Source organism: Falco rusticolus, chromosome 4 (genome assembly GCF_015220075.1).
Source record: "Falco rusticolus isolate bFalRus1 chromosome 4, bFalRus1.pri, whole genome shotgun sequence".
Classification (NCBI taxonomy): domain Eukaryota; kingdom Metazoa; phylum Chordata; class Aves; order Falconiformes; family Falconidae; genus Falco; species Falco rusticolus.
In genome coordinates this window covers 4954174-4975872 of record NC_051190.1, presented here as the reverse complement: position 1 = coordinate 4975872, position 21699 = coordinate 4954174, and the positions used below count along the sequence as shown (strand labels likewise).

Genomic DNA, 21699 nt, shown 5'->3' with positions numbered 1-21699 from the left:
GCCACATTGACACTGTTTCTTCTTTCAAGGCAAGAGACATTAAGAGCTTACTTCCAGGATGCCCCAAGTCCTCAAAACCATGTTCCCGCCAGGCAGCTGGATAATTGTGGAGAGTCATCTCACCTAGAAGCAAGCACAGAGGGGAAATGTTTCCATTGCCTGTTGGGATCCGCTTGTGCCTTAGTGAACCGCAGGCACTGGAAGGGGCTCAGGTAGCAGCGTGGGAGCCAGACCCAGGGGAGATTACCAGCGCTGCAGAGGGGCCTGGTGACCTCTTGGCCGGCACCTGGCAGCTCTCCAACACGCTCTTCAAGCCATGCCATGAACAAGACCCCTTGCGGAGCACATGGGCCAACATAGGGCCCCTGGGGGCATTCTTACCCGCACAGCTCTCACACACACAGGGGAAGCCCTCACCAAAGCGCTCGAGGGAAAAGCCACATCCACGCTTCTCGGGGAGAGGAGCCCGCTGGCCCGTGAAAGGTCGCAAATGTGCCGAGTGCTTACCTGCTTCCTGCTCTTGGCCAGGTGCAGCCCAGGCAGCCCTGGCATGTAGGGCCTCCAGGAGGAGGAGGAGGAGGAGGCAGTGCTGAATGAGGGCCATGGCTCCCTTCAGCCACATGATCCTGTGCTGCTGTCACCGCTGCTGCTGCATGTGGTGCAGTTGCGGCTGGGGGCTGAGGCGTGGGTACTTATAGCTGGTGCATCGCCGTGGAGCTCTGTGACCTCACAGCCCCACTGTCACCTCGCAGCCCCACTGTGACCTCAGGGCCAGCCCAGGCCGCATAGCAACGGTGCTCAGGGGGAGAGCCACTGGAGCACAGCCGGGGCAGCTGCCCTCCCAGGCTGGGGAGCACGCCCCGTCGGGCAGCTCCGTCCAAGGGCTGTCACACAGGTCGATTGCACCCTCAGCAAGTTTGCAGATGACACCAAGCTGAGTGGTGCAGCTATGCACCTGAGCAATGGGCTGCTGTCCAGAGGGACCTGGACAGGCTGGAGAAGCGGCCCATGTGAACCTCATGAGGTTCAAGAAGGCCAGGTGCAAGGTCCTGCACCAGGCTCAGGGCAATGCCCAGTATCAATACAGGCTGGGGGAGGCAGGGACTGAGAGCCGCCCTGCCAGGAAGGGCTTGGGGGTACTGGTGGATGAACAGCTGGGCATGAACCAGCAATGTGCGCTCGCAGGCCAGAAAGCCAACCGTGTCCTGGGCTGCATCAAAAGAAGCCACCAAAAAGATCGAAGGGATGGAACTCCTCTGCTCTGAAAAAAGAAAAGGCTGAGAGAGGTGGGGTTGTTCAGCCTGGCGAAGAGAAGGCTCTGGGGAGACCTGATTCTGGTCTTCCAATACTTAATGTGCGCTTATCAGAGGGACGGGGACAGAGATCTGAGCAGGGCCAGCAGCCCTAGGGAGAAGGGGCAATGGTTTGAGGCTAGAAGAGGGAAAATTGAGACTAGACACAAGGACAGCAGGTGTTTTTTTATGGTGAGGGTGGCGAAACACTGTAACAGGTTGCCCAGAGAGGTGGTGGATGCCCCATCCCTGGAAACATTCAGGCTCAGCTGAGCAAAGTGATCCCGTTAAAGATGGCCCTGCTCATTGCAGGGGGATTGGACTCAGTGACCTGTAAAGGTCCCTTCCAACCCCAGAGATTCCATGATCCCGTCTTTCACTCTGCCTTAGCCGTGAGACTCAGCAGCCAGAGGCTTTAGATGCACGTCTGGGGATGTTGTAGCCTGCACAGCAGGAAGGGATGGATCTGAGCCGCGCTGCAGCGACGCTGGCTTTCACACCGTTCCTCATGATGTGGGAGACTATATTGTGAGCTGACTGTCTCAAAGCTTGTTGACGTTCCTGCTGAGCTTGGTGACAGGCTACCTGGCAATTTAACCGAACTCGGCAGTTGCAAACGACACAAGAAGCAACAGCCACCCGAAACCAGACATCAGCTGGGGTCAAGGAACAGCCACGTTGTTCTGGGGGACATGTCCAGACACGAACGACCACCTCAACCTGCCAAGACATGCGCAGTCCATGGCAAAGGACCACGCAGCCGTGATGTGTGCCCCTCAAAACCAGCGTACCGAGACAGGGAGCACGTGTGGAAGTGCCGTTCGTGCCATTGCCTGGGGAAAGAGGCTCCCCAAATACCCTATAAAAGACTGTGCAATCAAACAGTAATGGGCACCATCAAGAGACCATGCCGTGGTTTAACACTGGTTGGAAACAAGTGCCACACCGCCGCTTGCTCACTCCCCCTCACCAAGAGGGATGGGGAGAAGAATCAGAAAGGAATGTAAAACTCAGGGGTTGAGATAAGAACAATTTAATAGGTAAAGCAAAAGCTCTGCACGCAAACAAAACAAAGCAAGGAATTCATTCACTACTTCCCATGGGCAGGCAGGTGTTTGACCATTCCCAGGAAATCAGGGCTCCATCACGCATAACAGTTACTTGGGAAGACAAACACCATAATGCCAAATGTCCCCTCCTTCCTTCTTCTTTCCCCAGTTTATATACTCAGCATGATGTCGTATGGTATGGAATACCTCTTTGGCCAGCTTGGGTCAGTTGTCCTGGCTGTGTCCCCTCAGCCCTCTCACTGGCAGGGCCCAAGAAACCAAAAAGTCCTTGACTTAGTATAAACATCACGCAGCAACAACTAAAAACATCAGTGTGCTATCAACATTGTTCTCACATCAGAGCCAAACCACCGCGGTGTACTAACTACTAAGAAGAAAATTAAGTCTATCCCAGCTGAAACCATCACCGACGGACAGGGAAACTACAGACCAACAGGACGCTGCTGGATCCATGGTGGTGACTATCTCTTGCGACTCTGTCCCGACTGCTTGCTAGGTTTCCTCCTCTTCTAGCCTTCCTTCCCTTTACTATCGCTATTTGCTTGTCAACACTTTGATCCTATAAACTTCCTTGATTGGCAGCATTTGACCTCATTTGCTTCTTTATCTCGCTCTGGGCATAACATCAAAACTCCCCGGCTCGGGCTGTCCTGGACTGGAAGACACAGTAACTGCATCACAGCGACCTCTGCGCTAATGTGGATGCTTCCAGCTCTGCAGCTGGTGGAGCAGGAGCAATGGCAGGACAATGTTCAAAACACTGTGGTCAGGCGCTCCATGTAAACGGCAGTCCCCGCCTGGTGAAAGGAGACCTCTCCCTATCTGTCCCCGACACGGGGAGCCAACACCACCTATCCTTCCCAGCTACTGTCACCACTCCTGGCAGGGCTTCTTCGTTGACACAAGGGACTCTACCACTCGGACCGGGAGCAGCCGCAGGGCGCTGTTCAGCGGCGGTGCTCAGGGCTCTGTCATCTACCGCTAGTCACCACTTGCCATGAGGCTTCTCTGCAGGCGACGCAGGAGAACTGTATTGAGAAGGAGACCTGACCACGCTTCCCGCTCTCCCAGCTCTTTAATCACTTCAGGAGCAGCCCGGATGGCATCAGAGGGTGCCTTGCGTTGTAGGAGAAAGGGGCAGGACCTGCCCCTCAGGCTAATGACCTGTTTGCAGCAGGCTGGCAGTCAGGGATGAGCTGTGGAGCAGAGCGCGTAGTGCCGCCATTGGGGCTTTCCCCACGCGCCCGTGCCCAGCCCCTGCCTGCCGACACAGTGGGCATCCACGGCTGCGCCCAGGCGTGGAGCCCAGCTGGTGCTGGTGCCTCGCTTGGTTTGCTGTTGGTACCCCCTGGACACTTGTGTGACAGCCCTGTGTCACACTGTCTTTGGCGGGCAGCGGCTGAGCCCCGAAGCTGTCGGTTGGGGCTCTACTCAGTGCACCCCAGCTCCTACCCTGGTGTGGCTGCCTTCAGCCCCTGCTGTGCGGCTGGAGCAGCGGTCTCGGAGGGCTTGGGGGCCTGTGTGGTTGGTGCTGGGGCCGTTGGACACTGTCCTAGTCTTGCTGCTGCAGGGTGGACGGTAATCTGCTCGGGGGGTGTGAGGGCGACTGCGGTTGGTCCTGGGGCTGGAGGCTGCTGGACTGTCTCCTGCGCTCCAGGGCAACTGGGTGAGGGCTTGGTGGGCGTCGGGGCCGTTGCTTTTTGGTCGGGTGCTGGAGAGTCCTGGGCTGTTTCCTCTGCTGCCTGGGGGCCAGAAATGGGCTTGGGAGGCGCAGGGGGCGATGCTCGTCTGTCATGGGCTGAACAGCGCTGCTCTGTCTGCTCTGCTGCAGGCTGGCCGGGGATGGGCTCAGATGGCATGGGGGCCGTGGGGAGGCCTGGTTCTCTGCTCTTCCAGATGGGAGAGGCTCCTGTAGTGTCCAGCTGTCCGGGCGTGAGGGGCAGCTGCTCTGGCTGTCCGGGCGCGAGGGGCAGCTGCTCTGGCTGTCTGGGCGTGAGGGGCAGCTGCTCTGGCTGTCCAGGTACGAGGGCCAGCTGATCGGGCTGTCGGGGCACGAGGGGCAGCTGCACTGGCTGTCTGAGCACCATGGGCAGCTGCACTGGCTGTCCGGGCGCGAGGGGCAGCTGCCTTTTTCCAGCTGGTCAGCTGAAGCTCCAGCGACGGGCCTGTGGAGAGAGGAGGCCGCTGAGGCGCTCAGCTGCAGAGGGGGCGCACGGACTGTCCCCCACAGCACGGCCCAGAGCTGGCAAGGCTCCCCAGCACGGGCAGAGCTGCTGGCACGCCTTGGCCGACGTGGACACCCGCACCTCATGGCAGCCCCGAGCAGGGGGACTCCTCAGGGCAGGTTCGGTGGCCACCAGCCAGCGCTACTGGGCGCCTCCCTGGCTGGGGCAATCTCTTGCCCCGCTCTTTCTCGTCCTGCCCTTGCTTTTGGGCAGCCACCAGGCTGCCACTCCGCGGCAGCCTGACTAGAAATGCTTCGTGGCTCTGAGCAGCCATCAGAGGAAGAGGAGGGAGGGAAATGTACTCACGCTTTCTTCTTCCTTCGCCACCAGACCACGACACAGCCCAACAAAATGGCAACTTGCAGAGAAAGAACAGCCGCTACTGCACCTATAGTGTACAACTTTCCAGGGTCTCTGGGACCGGAAACAGCTGAGGGGCTCAGGGGATTGTAAAGCTCTGTGGTTCTCTCGATGACATCATCTGCAGGAGCAATCAGGAACGTTAGCCCGTCCTGCGCACCACTGGTAAGCGTGCAGCACGATTGATCCGGCCAGGACATTCTCTCTTTCCCCCCCGTACTGGTGCCTGGAGGCACGTTCCCACCCTTTGGGGCAGGGTGTCCCACCCAACCAAACCCAGAAGGCCAGAAGGGGAGCATAGGGGGGGCGCAGCTGCTTGAGCCTTTGAGTGACACGGACAGAAACCGTCCCTGCAGCAGGCAGTGCCACCCCAGCTCTCCCTCCCCGTGAGACAGTTCCCACACCCCAGGGGACAGACTCAGGCCTCCTCAAGTGGCACTGAAGCCTTGCCCTCCCCCTAGTGCCTTTTCTCCAGCACAGGCACCGCCTGCAGCACCTCCCAGGTTTCAGGATGTGTCTCCCACTTGGGGACCCCAGCAAGACTGCTCCGTACCTGAGTCTGGTTCATAAAATTGATATATCTTTCCATCGTGGTCTTCTCCAGGCTTTGACGGCACTGCCAAAAAGCAGAGGGGGAAGGTTAAGCCTCAGCGAGTCTCAGCACAGAGGGACACAGGAGGACGGGGAGGTTCCCCCTAAGCCTCTGCCTAGTCTGGGAGTCAGGGCATCGCTGTGGACCTCGGCTCAGGGAGGGATCCCGCTCTGTGCTGCTCCTGTGCCTCTCGGCAGTCACAGCAAGCTCGGGGATGCAGCTAGAGCGGGAGGGACATTTGGCACATTTCCCATATCTGCGGAACATGGTCCCGATGCCTCGAACCCAAAACACTTTCAGCTTTGGCTGCTGCTGTGACTTGCCAGAGTGGGCACTGGGGGAAGAGTCTGCGCCTGGTTCCTACTCCAAGCAACAGCCACGCCTGACCTGCTGGGGGACCAGGAAATTGCAGGCCATAAGCTCTTGCCACATTGGCACTGTTTCTTCTTTCAAGGCAAGAGACATTAAGAGCTTACTTCCAGGATGCCCCAAGTCCTCAAAACCATGTTCCCGCCAGGCAGCTGGATAATTGTGGAGAGTCATCTCACCTAGAAGCAAGCACAGAGGGGAAATGTTGCCATTGCCTGTTGGGATCCGCTTGTGCCTTAGTGAACCGCAGGCACTGGAAGGGGCTCAGGTAGCAGCGTGGGAGCCAGACCCCGGGGAGATTGCCAGCGCTGCAGAGGGGCCTGGTGACCTCTTGGCCGGCACCTGGCAGCTCTCCAACACGCTCGTTAAGCCATGCCATGAACAAGACCCCTTGCGGAGCACATGGGCCAACATAGGGCCCCTGGGGGCATTCTTACCCGCACAGCTCTCACACACACAGGGGAAGCCCTCACCAAAGCGCTCGAGGGAAAAGCCACATCCACGCTTCTCGGGGAGAGGAGCCCGCTGGCCCGTGAAAGGTCGCAAATGTGCCGAGTGCTTACCTGCTTCCTGCTCTTGCCAAGGTGCAGCCCAGGCAGCCCTGGCACGTAGGGCCTCCAGGAGGAGGAGGAGGAGGAGGCAGTGCTGAATGAGGGCCATGGCTCCCTTCAGCCACATGATCCTGTGCTGCTGTCACCGCTGCTGCTGCATGTGGTGCAGTTGCGGCTGGGGGCTGAGGTGTGGGTACTTATAGCTGGTGCATCGCCGTGGAGCTCCATGACCTCACAGCCCCACTGTCACCTCGCAGCCCCACTGTGACCTCAGGGCCGGCCCAGGCCGCATAGCAACGGTGCTCAGGGGGAGAGCCACTGGAGCACAGCCGGGGCAGCTGCCCTCCCAGGCTGGGGAGCACGCCCCGTCGGGCAGCTCCGTCCAAGGGCTGTCACACAGGTCGATTGCACCCTCAGCAAGTTTGCAGATGACACCAAGCTGAGTGGTGCAGCTATGCACCTGAGCAATGGGCTGCTGTCCAGAGGGACCTGGACAGGCTGGAGAAGCGGCCCATGTGAACCTCATGAGGTTCAAGAAGGCCAGGTGCAAGGTCCTGCACCAGGCTCAGGGCAATGCCCAGTATCAATACAGGCTGGGGGAGGCAGGGACTGAGAGCCGCCCTGCCAGGAAGGGCTTGGGGGTACTGGTGGATGAACAGCTGGGCATGAACCAGCAATGTGTGCTCGCAGGCCAGAAAGCCAACCGTGTCCTGGGCTGCATCAAAAGAAGCCACCAAAAAGATCGAAGGGATGGAACTCCTCTGCTCTGAAAAAGGCTGAGAGAGGTGGGGTTGTTCAGCCTGGCGAAGAGAAGGCTCTGGGGAGACCTGATTCTGGTCTTCCAATACTTAATGTGCGCTTATCAGAGGGACGGGGACAGAGATCTGAGCAGGGCCAGCAGCCCTAGGGAGAAGGGGCAATGGTTTGAGGCTAGAAGAGGGAAAATTGAGACTAGACACAAGGACAGCAGGTGTTTTTTTATGGTGAGGGTGGCGAAACACTGTAACAGGTTGCCCAGAGAGGTGGTGGATGCCCCATCCCTGGAAACATTCAGGCTCAGCTGAGCAAAGTGATCCCGTTAAAGATGGCCCTGCTCATTGCAGGGGGATTGGACTCAGTGACCTGTAAAGGTCCCTTCCAACCCCAGAGATTCCATGATCCCGTCTTTCACTCTGCCTTAGCCGTGAGACTCAGCAGCCAGAGGCTTTAGATGCACGTCTGGGGATGTTGTAGCCTGCACAGCAGGAAGGGATGGATCTGAGCCGCGCTGCAGCGACGCTGGCTTTCACACCGTTCCTCATGATGTGGGAGACTATATTGTGAGCTGACTGTCTCAAAGCTTGTTGACGTTCCTGCTGAGCTTGGTGACAGGCTACCTGGCAATTTAACCGAACTCGGCAGTTGCAAACGACACAAGAAGCAACAGCCACCCGAAACCAGACATCAGCTGGGGTCAAGGAACAGCCACGTTGTTCTGGGGGACATGTCCAGACGCAAACGACCACCTCAACCTGCCAAGACATGCGCAGTCCATGGCAAAGGACCACGCAGCCGTAATGTGTGCCCCTCAAAACCAGCGTACCGAGACAGGGAGCACGTGTGGAAGTGCCGTTCGTGCCATTGCCTGGGGAAAGAGGCTCCCCAAATACCCTATAAAAGACTGTGCAATCAAACAGTAATGGGCACCATCAAGAGACCATGCCGTGGTTTAACACTGGTTGGAACAAGTGCCACACCGCCGCTTGCTCACTCCCCCTCACCAAGAGGGATGGGGAGAAGAATCAGAAAGGAATGTAAAACTCAGGGGTTGAGATAAGAACAATTTAATAGGTAAAGCAAAAGCTCTGCACGCAAACAAAACAAAGCAAGGAATTCATTCACTACTTCCCATGGGCAGGCAGGTGTTTGACCATTCCCAGGAAATCAGGGCTCCATCACGCATAACAGTTACTTGGGAAGACAAACACCATAATGCCAAATGTCCCCTCCTTCCTTCTTCTTTCCCCAGTTTATATACTCAGCATGATGTCGTATGGTATGGAATACCTCTTTGGCCAGCTTGGGTCAGTTGTCCTGGCTGTGTCCCCTCAGCCCTCTCACTGGCAGGGCCCAAGAAACCAAAAAGTCCTTGACTTAGTATAAACATCACGCAGCAACAACTAAAAACATCAGTGTGCTATCAACATTGTTCTCACATCAGAGCCAAACCACCGCGGTGTACTAACTACTAAGAAGAAAATTAAGTCTATCCCAGCTGAAACCATCACCGACGGACAGGGAAACTACAGACCAACAGGACGCTGCTGGATCCATGGTGGTGACTATCTCTTGCGACTCTGTCCCGACTGCTTGCTAGGTTTCCTCCTCTTCTAGCCTTCCTTCCCTTTACTATCGCTATTTGCTTGTCAACACTTTGATCCTATAAACTTCCTTGATTGGCAGCATTTGACCTCATTTGCTTCTTTATCTCGCTCTGGGCATAACATCAAAACTCCCCGGCTCGGGCTGTCCTGGACTGGAAGACACAGTAACTGCATCACAGCGACCTCTGCGCTAATGTGGATGCTTCCAGCTCTGCAGCTGGTGGAGCAGGAGCAATGGCAGGACAATGTTCAAAACACTGTGGTCAGGCGCTCCATGTAAACGGCAGTCCCCGCCTGGTGAAAGGAGACCTCTCCCTATCTGTCCCCGACACGGAGAGCCAACACCACCTATCCTTCCCAGCTACTGTCACCACTCCTGGCAGGGCTTCTTCGTTGACACAAGGGACTCTACCACTCGGACCGGGAGCAGCCGCAGGGCGCTGTTCAGCGGCGGTGCTCAGGGCTCTGTCATCTACCGCTAGTCACCACTTGCCATGAGGCTTCTCTGCAGGCGACGCAGGAGAACTGTATTGAGAAGGAGACCTGACCACGCTTCCCGCTCTCCCAGCTCTTTAATCTCTTCAGGAGCAGCCCGGATGGCATCAGAGGGTGCCTTGCGTTGTAGGAGAAAGGGGCAGGACCTGCCCCTCAGGCTAATGACCTGTTGCAGCAGGCTGGCAGTCAGGGATGAGCTGTGGAGCAGAGCGCGTAGTGCCGCCATTGGGGCTTTCCCCACGCGCCCGTGCCCAGCCCCTGCCTGCCGACACAGTGGGCATCCACGGCTGCGCCCAGGCGTGGAGCCCAGCTGGTGCTGGTGCCTCGCTTGGTTTGCTGTTGGTACCCCCTGGACACTTGTGTGACAGCCCTGTGTCACACTGTCTTTGGCGGGCAGCGGCTGAGCCCCGAAGCTGTCGGTTGGGGCTCTACTCAGTGCACCCCAGCTCCTACCCTGGTGTGGCTGCCTTCAGCCCCTGCTGTGCGGCTGGAGCAGCGGTCTCGGAGGGCTTGGGGGCCTGTGTGGTTGGTGCTGGGGCCGTTGGACACTGTCCTAGTCTTGCTGCTGCAGGGTGGACGGTAATCTGCTCGGGGGGTGTGAGGGCGACTGCGGTTGGTCCTGGGGCTGGAGGCTGCTGGACTGTCTCCTGCGCTCCAGGGCAACTGGGTGAGGGCTTGGTGGGCGTCGGGGCCGTTGCTTTTTGGTCGGGTGCTGGAGAGTCCTGGGCTGTTTCCTCTGCTGCCTGGGGGCCAGAAATGGGCTTGGGAGGCGCAGGGGGCGATGCTCGTCTGTCATGGGCTGAACAGCGCTGCTCTGTCTGCTCTGCTGCAGGCTGGCCGGGGATGGGCTCAGATGGCATGGGGGCCGTGGGGAGGCCTGGTTCTCTGCTCTTCCAGATGGGAGAGGCTCCTGTAGTGTCCAGCTGTCCGGGCGTGAGGGGCAGCTGCTCTGGCTGTCCGGGCGCGAGGGGCAGCTGCTCTGGCTGTCTGGGGTGAGGGGCAGCTGCTCTGGCTGTCCTGGTACGAGGGCCAGCTGATCGGGCTGTCGGGGCACGAGGGGCAGCTGCACTGGCTGTCTGAGCACCATGGGCAGCTGCACTGGCTGTCCGGGCGCGAGGGGCAGCTGCACTGGCTGTCCGGGCGTGAGGGGCAGCTGCCTTTTTCCAGCTGGTCAGCTGAAGCTCCAGCGACGGGCCTGTGGAGAGAGGAGGCCGCTGAGGCGCTCAGCTGCAGAGGGGGCGCACGGACTGTCCCCCACAGCACGGCCCAGAGCTGGCAAGGCTCCCCAGCACGGGCAGAGCTGCTGGCACGCCTTGGCCGACGTGGACACCCGCACCTCATGGCAGCCCCGAGCAGGGGGACTCCTCAGGGCAGGTTCGGTGGCCACCAGCCAGCGCTACTGGGCGCCTCCCTGGCTGGGGCAATCTCTTGCCCCGCTCTTTCTCGTCCTGCCCTTGCTTTTGGGCAGCCACCAGGCTGCCACTCCGCGGCAGCCTGACTAGAAATGCTTCGTGGCTCTGAGCAGCCATCAGAGGAAGAGGAGGGAGGGAAATGTACTCACGCTTTCTTCTTCCTTCGCCACCAGACCACGACACAGCCCAACAAAATGGCAACTTGCAGAGAAAGAACAGCCGCTACTGCACCTATAGTGTACAACTTTCCAGGGTCTCTGGACCGGAAACAGCTGAGGGGCTCAGGGGGATTGTAAAGCTCTGTGGTTCTCTCGATGACATCATCTGCAGGAGCAATCAGGAACGTTAGCCCGTCTGCGCACCACTGGTAAGCGTGCAGCACGATTGATCCGGCCAGGACATTCTCTCTTTCCCCCCCCGTACTGGTGCCTGGAGGCACGTTCCCACCCTTTGGGGCAGGGTGTCCCACCCAACCAAACCCAGAAGGCCAGAAGGGGAGCACAGGGGGGGCGCAGCTGCTTGAGCCTTTGAGTGACACGGACAGAAACCGTCCCTGCAGCAGGCAGTGCCACCCCAGCTCTCCCTCCCCGTGAGACAGTTCCCACACCCCAGGGGACAGACTCAGGCCTCCTCAAGTGGCACTGAAGCCTTGCCCTCCCCCTAGTGCCTTTTCTCCAGCACAGGCACCGCCTGCAGCACCTCCCAGGTTTCAGGATGTGTCTCCCACTTGGGGACCCCAGCAAGACTGCTCCGTACCTGAGCCCGGTTCATAAGCCCGATTTATCTTGCTCTGGTGGTCTTCTCCAGGCTTTGACGGCACTGCCAAAAAGCAGAGGGGGAAGGTTAAGCCTCAGCGAGTCTCAGGCACAGAGGACACAGGAGGACGGGGAGGTTCCCCCTAAGCCTCTGCCTAGTCTGGGAGTCAGGGCATCGCTGTGGACCTCGGCTCAGGGAGGGATCCCGCTCTGTGCTGCTCCTGTGCCTCTCGGCAGTCACAGCAAGCTCGGGGATGCAGCTAGAGCGGGAGGGACATTTGGCACATTTCCCATATCTGCGGAACCATGGTCCCGATGCCTCGAACCCCAAAACACTTTCAGCTTTGGCTGCTGCTGTGACTTGCCAGAGTGGGCACTGGGGGAAGAGTCTGCGCCTGGTTCCTACTCCAAGCAACAGCCACGCCTGACCTGCTGGGGGACCAGGAAATTGCAGGCCATAAGCTCTTGCCACATTGGCACTGTTTCTTCTTTCAAGGCAAGAGACATTAAGAGCTTACTTCCAGGATGCCCCAAGTCCTCAAAACCATGTTCCCGCCAGGCAGCTGGATAATTGTGGAGAGTCATCTCACCTAGAAGCAAGCACAGAGGGGGAAATGTTGCCATTGCCTGTTGGGATCGCTTGTGCCTTAGTGAACCGCAGGCACTGGAAGGGGCTCAGGTAGCAGCGTGGGAGCCAGACCCCCGGGGAGATTGCCAGCGCTGCAGAGGGGCCTGGTGACCTCTTGGCCGGCACCTGGCAGCTCTCCAACACGCTCGTTAAGCCATGCCATGAACAAGACCCCTTGCGGAGCACATGGGCCAACATAGGGCCCCTGGGGGCATTCTTACCCGCACAGCTCTCACACACACAGGGGAAGCCCTCACCAAAGCGCTCGAGGAAAAGCCACATCCACGCTTCTCGGGGAGGAGGAGCCCGCTGGCCCGTGAAAGGTCGCAAATGTGCCGAGTGCTTACCTGCTTCCTGCTCTTGCCAAGGTGCAGCCCAGGCAGCCCTGGCACGTAGGGCCTCCAGGAGGAGGAGGAGGAGGAGGGCAGTGCTGAATGAGGGCCATGGCTCCCTTCAGCCAACATGATCCTGTGCTGCTGTCCACCGCTGCTGCTGCATGTGGTGCAGTTGCGGCTGGGGGCTGAGGTGTGGGTACTTATAGCTGGTGCATCGCCGTGGAGCTCCATGACCTCACAGCCCCACTGTCACCTCGCAGCCCCACTGTGACCTCAGGGCCGGCCCAGGCCGCATAGCAACGGTGCTCAGGGGGTGAGAGCCACTGGAGCACAGCCGGGGCAGCTGCCCTCCCAGGCTGGGGAGCACGCCCCGTCGGGCAGCTCCGTCCAAGGGCTGTCACACAGGTCGATTGCACCCTCAGCAAGTTTGCAGATGACACCAAGCTGAGTGGTGCGAGCTATGCACCTGAGCAATGGGCTGCTTTCCAGAGGGACCTGGGACAGGCTGGAGACAGCGGCCCAATGTGAACCTCATGAGGTTCACGAAGGCCAGGTGCAAGGTCCTGCACCAGGCTCAGGGCAATGCCCAGTATCAATACAGGCTGGGGGAGGCAGGGACTGAGAGCCGCCCTGCCAGGAGGGCTTGGGGGGTACTGGTGGATGAACAGCTGGGCATGAACCAGCAATGTGTGCTCGCAGGCCAAAAGCCAACCGTGTCCTGGGCTGCATCAAAAGAAGCCACCAAAAAGATCGAAGGGATGGAACTCCTCTGCTCTGAAAAAAGGCTGAGAGAGGTGGGGTTGTTCAGCCTGGCGAAGAGAAGGCTCTGGGGAGACCTGATTCTGGTCTTCCAATACTTAATGGCGCTTATCAGAGGACGGGGACAGAGATCTGAGCAGGGCCAGCAGCCCTAGGGAGAAGGGGCAATGGTTTGAGGCTAGAAGAGGGAAAATTGAGACTAGACACAAGGACAGCAGGTGTTTTTTTATGGTGAGGGTGGCGAAACACTGTAACAGGTTGCCCAGAGAGGTGGTGGATGCCCCATCCCTGGAAACATTCAGGCTCAGCTGAGCAAAGTGATCCCGTTAAAGATGGCCCTGCTCATTGCAGGGGGATTGGACTCAGTGACCTGTAAAGGTCCCTTCCAACCCCAGAGATTCCATGATCCCGTCTTTCACTCTGCCTTAGCCGTGAGACTCAGCAGCCAGAGGCTTTAGATGCACGTCTGGGGATGTTGTAGCCTGCACAGCAGGAAGGGATGGATCTGAGCCGCGCTGCAGCGACGCTGGCTTTCACACCGTTCCTCATGATGTGGGAGACTATATTGTGAGCTGACTGTCTCAAAGCTTGTTGACGTTCCTGCTGAGCTTGGTGACAGGCTACCTGGCAATTTAACCGAACTCGGCAGTTGCAAACGACACAAGAAGCAACAGCCACCCGAAACCAGACATCAGCTGGGGTCAAGGAACAGCCACGTTGTTCTGGGGGACATGTCCAGACGCAAACGACCACCTCAACCTGCCAAGACATGCGCAGTCCATGGCAAAGGACCACGCAGCCGTGTGGATAACTGGCTAGGCTGAAAAAGTTCACATAGGACATAGTCCAGCTGGCTGGACAAAAATGCACATCGCTCTCAGCTATCTGAAGTAAAGCAAAATACACTGTCTTTGGCTGTCCTTGTTACACAATAACAGGAAGATTTTGGTGGGAAAAGAATGTTGCAGGTGGAACAGAAAACTACAGAAGAGAAACTAGGGGCGGGCTTGGTATTTAGGCAACTAACCAATAATGAGCTTAACTTTTGTAATATGTATGAGCTAATTATAAGAAGGCATAAAGGTGACTGTAAGAGACAATAAACGAAGTCTGCTGATCACTCATATTGAGCGACTGCGTCTTCCCCTCCGTCGCGACAAATGGCGCCCGAACAGGGACCCTAGAGAGGGCTGAACCTGCGAGCCACGGTTCGCCGGAGAATTCGGGTACCGGTCCTGAACGCAGCGCAGGAGGCGGAAGGGCACAGTCCCCGCGCCCGGAGCACCTACAGAGGGTCCCGCCGGCCACGCGTCGCCGAAGTCTCGCAAAGGCTGCAACAGCGCTGACCACGGCATGGAGAGACAAGCGACGTATGATTTGCTCAAAGGCTTTTTAGAAAAGCGGAGCATTCGGGCATAGATTGTAAAAAGGAATTACCAGGGTTATTAGCTTATGGGGTAGCGAGGGGTCATTTTGGGAATCCAGATACGGTTTTCGAGCATGCAGAGTGGCGTAATTATGGGGACACGCTGTTTGCCGAAGTAATAGCCGACAATAAAACTGCCAAAAACTGATGAAACCGTGGCAGGCTGTCACTAATGCCCTTTTGCAACATCGAGCCGAACAGAGAGCGGCTGCTGCTGCCTCTGGGCGGCTGGGAGTTGCAAGCGGGACTGCAGTAGCCGCACGGCAGGGGGAATCGGCTTCCCCCCCCGATTGCCCGCTGCCTCCCTCGGTGCGTACGCTGACGGTTCAGCAGGGGGCTGCGGCAAGCTGGGACCAGTCGCCCTTCCCGTCGCCGCCCTCGTTGAATCCCTCAGCCCCGCCCCCGTCGGGGAATGATGACGTAAGCGAGGAGCTAGACCGTAAAAACCCCGTAGAGAGTAGGGAATGTACGAATCCTTCTGCAGAATGCCTTCAGGTTGCCCAAAATAGGCAAAAGGTCTGGAAGCAGATAGCAGACAGTGCTATGCTTGAGGGTGAACGCGATTTTGCCGCGGGAATCGTGCATGAGGCTTTCCCGGTCACGTATTCACAGCCAGATGCGCAGGGGAATATCACGGTTTCTCTCACTAACCTAGATTGGAAATTATTAACTCAGCTACGGGCTACGGTGAGTGAGTCAGGTTTAAAAGGGGAACCCACCAGGCAAATGTTAGATTATCTTTGGGGAACTAATATCTTACTCCCGAGTGACATACGCAGTATAATGAAGTTACTCTTGAGCCAACATCAGCAGCTTCTGTTTAACGCTCATTGGCAGGCTGCTTGTCAGGAATCGGTAGCAGTGGTTAGACAGCCAGGGGACCCACTGCATGGGGTTACTTTACAGGAGCTGATGGGTTTAGGACCCTATTTTAGAACCGAAGCGCAGGCACTGATGGGACCGGATAAGGCAAAGGAAGCGATGAGGCTAGCTAGACTAGCGCTTGACCGTATAAAGGAGCCCGGGGGGAATCCCTCCTATATGGGAATCAAACAGGAAAGAGGAGGCCCATTTGGGTTATTTATTGATCGGGTAGCAAACGCATACAGGCGGCTGGGGTGCAAGACTATCTCAAAGGCTCCATTTAAAGCAGTGTGCCATACAGAATTGTAAACCCGCCACACGTAACATCTAGCTATGCTACCAGGGACATGGACCATAGAAGAAGCCTTGGAAAGAATGGCACAGTGCCAGTCGGGCCCCAGGCTATGTTAGTCGAGGCAATAAAAGAACTAGGGAGTGCCTTTAAAAGAGCAGGCGCAGTCTACCCAGAGTCAGGTCTTAGCAGCCCTTGCTCCTTTGCAAGCCTTTGCTGGGCGATCAAATGACCGCGGCCCATCTCGTCTACGGTGCTTCCGTTGCGGTGCCAACCGGACACGTGAGACGGGACTGCAATGCCAACTCGTATGGCTGCCGAAACCTGCCGCTCGGACAACTCACAATGAAGCTGCTTGTCGTCGATCGGGAAACGGGCAACCCAGCGGGAAGAGCCGCCCCGCGCTGACACAAAAAAGCGGCTGCCTGCCCAGCAGCACAAAATCCTTCCTCTCCGACCTGCACCAGCGGAAGCCTCGGCTTGGACCTGGCAACAACCGTAGATTGTACCCTCTTGGACTCAAAGCCTACAAAACTTGCTACTGCATACAAGGCCCAGTTTGTATACGCGGACAAGCGTTGGAGCATTACTCATCGGGCGTCATCAGCCACCATGTTGGGACTCAATGTTTTTGGTGGGACTGGATTGATAAGGACTTTCACGGAGAAATCATATTATGGCTCAGACGCTATTTCCCCCACTCTTTATACCTAAGGGACCAAGATAGCCCAGCTGATTCCACTACCGCATCTTGCAGGCACCCTCCAACACTGCAAGAACAACCTCGAGGACAAGGTAACTTTGGGTCTACAGGGCAAGGCTTTATTGACTATTGGCTTGCAACACGACCACGGCGATCGGTCACAGTGCAGTATGGAGACCAGACTCTCTCGATTACTGCGCTGTTGGATACTGGCGCTGATGTCTCTATAATCAGTGCACACAATGGCCGGCGCATTGGCCAACCTGTACGACCAATGCTACAGTTGCAGGAGTGGGGGGATTGACCCTCGCTCGCAAATCCCCCCTTCTGCGATGGACTATAGCTGACAAAGTTATAAACTGTTGTGTCTCAATTATTCCATTGCCTGAGGGGGTGCATGCTTTGATTGGCCGCGATATCTTGGCCCAAATGGGGATGGTCCTCACTTCAGACCTCCCTTTCTAGGGGCGGCCATTGCTTGGACTTTCCCGATCCCACTCCGATGGAAGACAGAGGAACCAGTGTGGATAGAGCAGTGGCCGTTAAAAAGGGAAAGTCCTAGAACAGGCGCATGAATGATGTGTGCCCCTCAAAACCAGCGTACCGAGACAGGGAGCACGTGTGGAAGTGCCGTTCGTGCCATTGCCTGGGGAAAGAGGCTCCCCAAATACCCTATAAAAGACTGTGCAATCAAACAGTAATGGGCACCATCAAGAGACCATGCCGTGGTTTAACACTGGTTGGAACAAGTGCCACACCGCCGCTTGCTCATCCCCCTCACCAAGAGGGATGGGGAGAAGAATCAGAAAGGAATGTAAAACTCAGGGGTTGAGATAAGAACAATTTAATAGGTAAAGCAAAAGCTCTGCACGCAAACAAAACAAAGCAAGGAATTCATTCACTACTTCCCATGGGCAGGCAGGTGTTTGACCATTCCCAGGAAATCAGGGCTCCATCACGCATAACAGTTACTTGGGAAGACAAACACCATAATGCCAAATGTCCCCTCCTTCCTTCTTCTTTCCCCAGTTTATATACTCAGCATGATGTCGTATGGTATGGAATACCTCTTTGGCCAGCTTGGGTCAGTTGTCCTGGCTGTGTCCCCTCAGCCCTCTCACTGGCAGGGCCCAAGAAACCAAAAAGTCCTTGACTTAGTATAAACATCACGCAGCAACAACTAAAAACATCAGTGTGCTATCAACATTGTTCTCACATCAGAGCCAAACCACCGCGGTGTACTAACTACTAAGAAGAAAATTAAGTCTATCCCAGCTGAAACCATCACCGACGGACAGGGAAACTACAGACCAACAGGACACTGCTGGATCCATGGTGGTGACTATCTCTTGCGACTCTGTCCCGACTGCTTGCTAGGTTTCCTCCTCTTCTAGCCTTCCTTCCCTTTACTATCGCTATTTGCTTGTCAACACTTTGATCCGATAAACTTCCTTGATTGGCAGCATTTGACCTCATTTGCTTCTTTATCTCGCTCTGGGCATAACATCAAAACTCCCCGGCTCGGGCTGTCCTGGACTGGAAGACACAGTAACTGCATCACAGCGACCTCTGTGCTAATGTGGATGCTTCCAGCTCTGCAGCTGGTGGAGCAGGAGCAATGGCAGGACAATGTTCAAAACACTGTGGTCAGGCGGTCCATGTAAACGGCAGTCCCCGCCTGGTGAAAGGAGACCTCTCCCTATCTGTCCCCGACACGGGGAGCCAACACCACCTATCCTTCCCAGCTACTGTCACCACTCCTGGCAGGGCTTCTTCATTGACACAAGGGACTCTACCACTCGGACCGGGAGCAGCCGCAGGGCGCTGTTCAGCGGCGGTGCTCAGGGCTCTGTCATCTACCGCTAGTCACCACTTGCCATGAGGCTTCTCTGCAGGCGACGCAGGAGAACTGTATTGAGAAGGAGACCTGACCACGCTTCCCGCTCTCCCAGCTCTTTAATCTTCAGGAGCAGCCCGGATGGCATCAGAGGGTGCCTTGCGTTGTAGGAGAAAGGGGCAGGACCTGCCCCTCAGGCTAATGACCTGTTTGCAGCAGGCTGGCAGTCAGGGATGAGCTGTGGAGCAGAGCGCGTAGTGCCGCCATTGGGGCTTTCCCCACGCGCCCGTGCCCAGCTCCCTGCACTGCCGACACAGTGGCATCCACGGCTGCGCCCAGGCGTGGAGCCCAGCCGGTGCTGGTGCCTCGCTTGGTTTGCTGTTGGTAACCCACTGGACACTTGTGTGACAGCCCTGTGTCACACTGTCTTTGGCGGGCAGCGGCTGAGCCCCGAAGCTGTCGGTTGGGGCTCTACTCAGTGCACCCCAGCTCCTACCCTGGTGTGGCTGCCTTCAGCCCCCTGCTGTGCGGCTGGAGCAGCGGTCTTGGACGGCTTGGGGGCCTGTGGGGCTGGTGGACGCTCTGCTAAGCAGGTGTGTTTGGTCCTGGGGCTTAAGGCTGCTGGACTGTCTCCTGCGCTGCAGGGCAGCTGGGCAAGGACTTGGGGTGGGTGTGAGGGCCGTTGCTTTTTGGTCGGGTGCTGGAGAGTCCTGGGCTGTTTCCTCTGCTACGTAGGGGCCAGTAATGGGCTTGGGAGGTGCAGGGAGTTTTGCTGTTAAGTCTCGGGCTGGAGCGTGCTGGTCGGCTATTCTGCTGTAGGGCAGGCTGGAGTCCGGCTCTGGGAACGGGGTTTCATTCCTTTTTGGCAGGGTCCTGGAGGGTGGCTGGTCTGGCTCCTTGCTGCAGGGCAGCCAGAGACAGGCCTCAGAGAGCGCGTGGGCCATTTCCTTCAATGAGGGGCTGAAATGCGCTGATCTGGCTTCTCTGCTGAAGACAGCAGGGGCCATGCTCAGGGAACCATGGCAGCTGTTCTATTCGGTGCATGGCTGGTGGGTGCGGGTGGGCTTCTCTCCTGCAGGGCAGCGGGGCCAAGTTTGGCAGCTTTGTGGAACTTCAGCAGGGGGGTGAAGGGTGCTGATCTGGCTCCTCTGCTGAATGGCAGTGCAGGCCAGTTCGGGGTGGGGTGGGGGGGTGCAGGAGCCATTACCGTTTGGGGAGTACTAGAAGTTTCTGGTCTGGCTCCTCTACAGCAGGGCGGCGGGGATGGGCTCAGGAGCATGAGAGCCATTCCCATTCAGCGGGTACTGGAGGGCCACTGGTCTGGCTCCTCTGCCTGAAGGGCAGACACAGGGCCTTTGTTCAGGGGGTGCAGGGGCTGTTTTGTTCGGCAGGGTCCTGGAGGGTGCTTGGTATGGCCTCACTCTGCTGCAGGGCAGCGCAGTGCCAAGTTCCGGGGGGCCTAAGGGTTCATTCCTGTTCCGCAGGGGTCCTGGAGGGGCCACCATCAAATCTGTTCTCAACTTGTCTTGTTGCACATGCTTAATGCAAACTAAACGGGAGACAGTGCTCATACCAAACTCCATTTGATCCTTTTAGCTGGTTACAAGGCTGTGTGTATGTGTCCTCCGTCTTCCCCTCATTCTTTGAGCCCACTGACCACCTTCAAGTCATCTTAACTGAAATAAGTGCAAGAAGCTTAAGTTCCCCATAGACTTCATGATGATTTTCTATTAGAAGTCTCTGTGAAAAGAGGGTACAACATAAGTTCTTTTTTTTTTTTGCATTACAGGATTCACATTGAAATGGCGGAGGAATATGAATGCCCTAATTGTGAGAAAAGCTTCATTTGTACATTATGTTATTTGTACATTACTAGAGAATGGAAAATGCAGAAGCAAACAGAAAACAGGAATTTCTGTTTTACCAGTCCCAGCGCTATGTGACCATGAGCTTCCATATTCACCAGGCTGAGACACTTCCTCCAGTCCCAATGTTGCCAAGTCTTCTCACACTTTTTTCATCTTTAACTGTTTTGACTATCTTCTAATTTTGTATAATTTTTAAAGGCACAAGTACTGGTATTTTCACTGTTAGGCCAAATGAACAGAACTGGGACCAACCACAAATTTTATCACCTTTACCTCTTGCTTATCACTTAGATCTTGCCAAGGTGCTGCCTTAAGATACTGTTCAGCTGCTGTTTGTAATGAACGTTGTGTTATGACACATGGCTTGTAACATTACAGCTTATAATCACTTGCTGCTGTAGTCAAGCAATGCTCAGCAAGTCAAATGCTCAGAATAACTTCACGGTCATTTCTGATCTTTTACACTTGGTGCAACCAAAGCTCAAGTATGGGTATGAGGAAATCCACAGCAGCCAGTGTACTGCCTATTTACCACATACACCAGTTCAGGTCAGAACTCATGCTTTCTACATTACCCCTTTTTCAAAGAACTTAAGTTGATAGATTTATCATAATAAGTGGTTTATACATCTGAACTATTTTCTTCTGCACTGATACCAACTGCATTTGCCCACCCTGTTTCTATTCAACATTTTTTTTTTATACTGTGATCTGCTCTCAGATGAGGAAGAAGATTCAGAATCTCCAATTCCCATCTGCCCTAAAGAAATATGAGAGCAAGGTGAGCTATTGGAACTATTTGCAAGACTCTTCCGGATACTATTTCAGGACATACGGTTTCAGTGTACCATGATCTCCTTTTAAAATAATCAGTGCTACTGAAAATGGCCTGCTAATCTACAACTACATGTGTTCCAGTAAAATAGATGGGCTGACATTTCTTGTTAGAATACAAGACTTAAGATCAGCAAAAACTGATACAACAATTCACTTTCTGAAGAAAAATTTGTCACGTCAACAACTATCTGGTGCCTGACTGGATACCCTGTGCAACCGTTTACTTCTCTAAGTGAAAACCAATGTCACTTCCCAATTACGGGTATAATAAGCAAAGGCCATCAATGAATCAGCATGCATCAGGCAAAGTGCAAGCCCAAAAGAACACCATCATTCAGTATTTCCTGCTTTGAAAATAAATGTGTCCTTCATTTCTGAAAAATGCTTCTGTATGCCTCCTCACTTACCTGATAGCTGCGACTTATTACAGCAGTACGCTCCTCTGGCAAATCCGGCCCTCCAGAAATATCCACTATAGCAAGCACAACCAGTAAATTACTAATAATGCATACTTGAATTTACATATGCCTCTTACAACCTTTCCTAATACAAGTCCTGAAAAATAACACTTAATAACCACTACTTAATATTTATTATTACTACCGCTATCCCGTAGTAGAAGTAGACAGACAGTACTGTCTTTGTGCTAGCAAGAAGTATTACAGT

General features: G+C 55.8%; 1 protein-coding gene across 6 annotated transcripts in view; it reads right to left on the bottom strand.

Moving 5' to 3' along the window:
- Nucleotides 1-21699, bottom strand: part of LOC119147491 (vegetative cell wall protein gp1-like) — a 516692-nt gene that overhangs the window by 4582 nt on the left and 490411 nt on the right. For 2 of the 6 annotated variants that reach the window (XM_037386592.1, XM_037386598.1), the window contains 2 exons: nucleotides 10415-10512; nucleotides 2876-4489 (listed from right to left, as the gene is read on the bottom strand). The exons of 1 other annotated variant lie outside the window; for it this stretch is intronic. In XM_037386592.1, coding sequence (XP_037242489.1) covers nucleotides 3915-4489; nucleotides 10415-10512 — 673 coding nt within the window. In that variant the 3' untranslated portion in view covers nucleotides 2876-3914. Of the gene's footprint in view, nucleotides 1-2875; nucleotides 4528-4893; nucleotides 5069-5500; nucleotides 5564-6015; nucleotides 6088-6471; nucleotides 6678-8832; nucleotides 10262-10408; nucleotides 10513-10878; nucleotides 11054-11485; nucleotides 11549-12002; nucleotides 12075-12459; nucleotides 12586-21699 lie in introns of those variants that run through there. 3 more of the 6 variants (XM_037386600.1, XM_037386597.1, XM_037386599.1) reach the window with 3 other exon arrangements.